Source organism: Oncorhynchus gorbuscha, linkage group LG03, assembly GCF_021184085.1.
Source record: "Oncorhynchus gorbuscha isolate QuinsamMale2020 ecotype Even-year linkage group LG03, OgorEven_v1.0, whole genome shotgun sequence".
Classification (NCBI taxonomy): Eukaryota; Metazoa; Chordata; class Actinopteri; order Salmoniformes; family Salmonidae; genus Oncorhynchus; species Oncorhynchus gorbuscha.
In genome coordinates, this window is record NC_060175.1 from 95,262,721 (window position 1) to 95,267,720 (window position 5,000).

A 5,000-nucleotide genomic window follows, 5' to 3' on the forward strand; every position below is an offset into this window, starting at 1 on the left:
ATGTGTGGGTGCAGGTCTGTGTGTGTGACTGATAGATGTGTGGGTGCAGGTCTGTGTGTGTGACTGATAGATGCGTGTGTGCGTGTCTGTGTGTGTGACTGATAGATGTGTGGGTGCAGGTCTGTGTGTGTGACTGATAGATGTGTGGGTGCAGGTCTGTGTGTGTGACTGATAGATGTGTGGGTGCAGGTCTGTGTGTGTGACTGATAGATGTGTGGGTGCAGGTCTGTGTGTGTGACTGATAGATGTGTGGGTGCAGGTCTGTGTGTGTGACTGATAGATGTGTGGGTGCAGGTCTGTGTGTGTGTGACTGATAGATGTGTGGGTGCAGGTCTGTGTGTGTGACTGATAGATGTGTGGGTGCAGGTCTGTGTGTGTGACTGATAGATGTGTGGGTGCAGGTCTGTGTGTGTGACTGATAGATGTGTGGGTGCAGGTCTGTGTGTGTGACTGATAGATGTGTGGGTGCAGATCTGTGTGTGTGACTGATAGATGTGTGGGTGCAGGTCTGTGTGTGTGACTGATAGATGTGTGGGTGCAGGTCTGTGTGTGTGACTGATAGATGTGTGGGTGCAGGTCTGTGTGTGTGACTGATAGATGTGTGGGTGCAGGTCTGTGTGTGTGACTGATAGATGTGTGGGTGCAGGTCTGTGTGAGTCATTGATACTTTACTTAGATGAATAACAGAACAACAATAGCAGCCGCAGCAGCCAACAATTCTTCCTCTAACTCCCTATGTGTCTCAAATAGCACTATATTCACTATATAGTAGTGTACTAGTAGTGCACTATATAGTACTGTACTATATAGTAGTGTACTTGTAGTGCACTATATAGTACTGTACTATATAGTAGTGTACTTGTAGTGCACTATATAGTACTGTACTATATAGTAGTGTACTTGTAGTGCACTATATAGTAGTGTACTTGTAGTGCACTATATAGTAGTGTAGTATATAGTAGTGTACTAGTAGTGTACTATAAAGGGAATAGGGTGTCATTTGGAACAAATCCACAGTCCTCTAACTCTGTTATTAAATCAAAGCTGTAGAAAACTCAGCAACCTTGAAGTATAAGAATCAATTTCCCCGCAGGCCCACAAACTCAGTCTGTCTGCTCCTTGTGTTGTATAACTCAATTCCCTGTTGAACTACCCCGGCCTTCCAATCAGAATCTGATTTGCACCAAGAAAACCAGATCAATAGAATGACTAATGAATGAGTTGAGGTAATCAATTAAAAAGTAATTAGACACACTATGCACATAAACACAGATTGAATGCCCCAAAAACTCAGTGACCCTCCCGGTCTTCGTGGTTTAACACAATAGGTTTGATTTGGCTGCTGGGGAGCAAGGAGACCCCAGCTCTGCTAAAACCATTGACAACCATGTGTCGTTTTCAAGGAATTGTTCAATAAATGTTATAACTATTTAGTTTTAATATCATCACATATTGAGCATAGTCAGAACCTCATCACTACTGTCTCTGATCTGGCAGACTCACTAAACACAAGTTCTTTGTTTGTAAATGATGACTGAGTGCTGGAGTGTGCCCCTGGTTTATCCATACATTTAAAAAACAAGAAAATCGTGCCATCTGATTTTAACTTTCACTTGAGTCCTTTTCGGGGGGCAACCAATAAATCTTCTTTGGGATCGTTGTACCTTCCACGGGATGGTTGAGCTAACATAACCTCTTGCTATTCGCATTAGCCTATAAGTAACAGGAAAATGGATCCGGCTAATGGCTGTATCCAGGCACTCCACGATGCGTCGTGGGTAAGAACATCCCTATGTTGGCCATATACCACAAACTCTCGGGCCGTATTGCTTAAATATATATTATGTTATATTACACATACAATACATTGATGTGTAAATAAGGTGAAGATGGTGTACTCACAGTTAGAAGGTATGTGTATGGCTCCTTGGCTGAGCTGGGGGGCGTGGGATAGGAGGAGAGAGAAGAGAGGGAGGAGGAGGATAGGGTCGAGGAGGAGATGGGGGCGTCGCCCCCCTACTGCCAACCTGATGTTGCTGAGTGTGAGGCATTGCTCACTGTCCCATCAAAGTCCCACCTGCTCAACACACACGTGAAACGCACACAGAGGGCAATATACACACACTCCTGCCGAGCGTGTGACTCTGTGTTGTCACGGCCGATGTTAAGCCAGAGTTTCTCTTCCTTTTCTTCTACCTTTTACTCCTGGTTTCCTTTGGCTCTCAGCCTCTCTCTCTATTTTCTCTCTTTTTCACTCAGGTCCACACCCTCCTGCAGTCTTCCTTAAAAGAAGGGGGAGAAGGGAGGGAGGTGGGGAGAAGAGAGGGAGGGGGACGGGGGCCTGTGTCAGAATAAGAGAAAAATGACCCTGCACCATGTGGTCAGGGCTAGATAGAGCCAGGAACACACACACACATCCAGTAGCATGTTCATTCCAAGTTTAAAGACAACTCGCAGGAAAACAGCACATTAAGGTAATGACATAGATTTTTTTATTGATGTAGTTCTGTCCTTGAGCTGCTCTTGTCTATTAATGTTCTGCATTATGTTATGTTTCATGTTTTGTGTGGACCCCAGGAAGAGTAGCTGCTGCTTTTGCAACAGCTAATGGGGATCCTAATTAAATACCCCAAAAATACCAGTGTCCATTATGGAAGAACCAATCAGATAAGCAGATGGAGTCAACACCACAACAAGAGGGTGAACTAACAGACCATATGGAGCATAGACAACAGAGTTAGATTTATGAAGTGATGAGGTGATGAAGTTACAAGGTGATGAAGTGACGAGGAGATAAAGTGATGATGAGGTGATGAAGTGACGAGGTGATGAAGTGACGAGGTGATGAAGTTACGAGTTGATGAAGTGATGAGGTGATGAATTGACGAGCTGAGGAAATGACGAGATGATGAAGTGATGAGTTGATGAAGTTACGAGGTGATAAAGTGATGAAGTGATGAGATGAAGTGACGAGGTGATGAAGTTATGAGCTGATGAGGTGATAAAGTGATGAGCTGATGAAGTGATGAGGTGATGAAGTGACGAGGTGATGAAGTGATGAGGTGATGAAGATATGAGCTGATGAGGTGATGAGCTGATGAAGTGACGAGGTGATGAAGTGACGAGGTGATGAAGTGATGATGTGATGAGGTGACGAAGTGATGAGGTGATGAAGTGACGAGGTGATGAAGTGACGAGCTGAGGAAGTGATGCGCTGAGGAAGTGACGAGGTGATGAAGTGATGAGGTGATGAAGTGACGAGGTGATAGGATAGTTATCCTAGGATAGGATAAGTAATCCCTCTCACCCCCCCCCTTTAAGATTTAGATGCACTATTGTAAAGTGACTGTTCCACTGGATGTCATAAGGTGAATGCACCAATTTGTAAGTCGCTCTGGATAAGAGCGTCTGCTATATGACTTAAATGTAAATGTAAATGAAGTGACGAGGTGATGAAGTGACGAGGTGATGAAGTGACGAGGTGATGAAGTGATAAGGTGATGAAGTGACGAGGTGATGAAGTGACGAGGTGACGAGGTGATGAAGTGATAAGGTGATGAAGTGATAAGGTGATGAAGTGACGAGGTGATGAAGTGACGAGGTGATGAAGTGATGAAGTGACGAGGTGACGAGGTGATGAAGTGATAAGGTGATGAAGTGACGAGGTGATGAAGTGATAAGGTGATGAAGTGACGAGGTGATGAAGTGACGAGGTGATGAAGTGATAAGGTGATGAAGTGACGAGGTGATGAAGTGACGAGGTGATGAAGTGATGAAGTGACGAGGTGACGAGGTGATGAAGTGATAAGGTGATGAAGTGACGAGGTGATGAAGTGACGAGGTGATGAAGTGATGAGGTGATGAAGTGACGAGGTGATGAAGTGATAAGGTGATGAAGTGACGAGGTGATGAAGTGACGAGGTGATGAAGTTACGAGGTGATGAAGTTACGAGGTGATAAAGTGACGAGGTGATGAAGTTACGAGGTGATAAAGTGACGAGGTGATGAAGTGACGAGGTGAAGAAGTTACGAGGTGATGAAGTGACGAGGTGATGAAGTGACGAGGTGATGAAGTGATGAAATGACGAGGTGATGAAGTGATGAGGTGATGAAGTGACGAGGTGATGAAGTGATGAGGTGATGAAGTGATAAAGTGACGAGGTGATGAAGTTACGAGGTGATGAAGTCCCATGTAGATCAGTTGGTAGTGCATGGCGCTTGCCACGCCAGGGTTGTGTGCTCGTTTCCCACGGAAGAACAGTAGGAAAAAAGTGTGAAAATGTATGCTGTCTCTACTCTAAGTCGCTCTGGATAAGAGCGTCTGCTAAATTATGCTCTTACATAAGTGATGAAGTGTCATATCAGATAATAGACAGAACACAAATAGATAAATAAAATGACATTTGTAATTTGATAAAGTGGTGGAGCAACTCAATTGAACGCAAGTGGCTAGGCTACTTCTGTGGTTGTGTGGTAATAGGCATGAGGAGAGGAGAGAGAATGAGAGAAAGGAGAGTGGGAAAGTTGTAGGGTGGTAAAGAGAGGCAGAGAGGGATGGAGAGAGGAAGTGAAGGAAAAGAGGAGAGGAGGGAGATGAGTGAGAAAGAGAGAGGGCTACCCTGTTTCCTGAGGGAGAGGAGAAGGGGAGATTATAGGGGGAAGGAATTATCTTTTTAAAATAAATACAAAATAAATACAAAAAATGAATGGAATGGTATCAATCAAACAAGTTATAAACCACGTGTTGGATCATTTTCTATGTATTCCATTCCAGTTATAAACCACGTGTTGGATCATTTTCTATGTATTCCATTCCAGGCATTAAACCACGTGTTGGATCATTTTCTATGTATTCCATTCCAGTTATAAACCACGTGTTGGATCATTTTCTATGTATTCCATTCCAGTTATAAACCACGTGTTGGATCATTTTCTATGTATTCCATTCCAGTTATAAACCACGTGTTGGATCATTTTCTATGTATTCCATTCCAGGCATT

The 5,000-nt window shown here is 43.8% G+C and overlaps 1 protein-coding gene across 1 annotated transcript in view; it reads right to left on the minus strand.

Annotated features, from left to right (window-relative positions):
* Nucleotides 1–2,065, minus strand: part of LOC124017940 (neural cell adhesion molecule L1-like) — a gene marked incomplete at its 5' end in the record, with an annotated part of 62,635 nt that extends 60,570 nt beyond the window's left edge. Inside the window, one exon of the mRNA XM_046333176.1 lies at nucleotides 1,903–2,065. Coding sequence (XP_046189132.1) covers nucleotides 1,903–2,065 — 163 coding nt within the window. The remainder of the gene's footprint in view (nucleotides 1–1,902) is intronic.
* Between the last annotated feature and the right edge of the window lie 2,935 nt (nucleotides 2,066–5,000).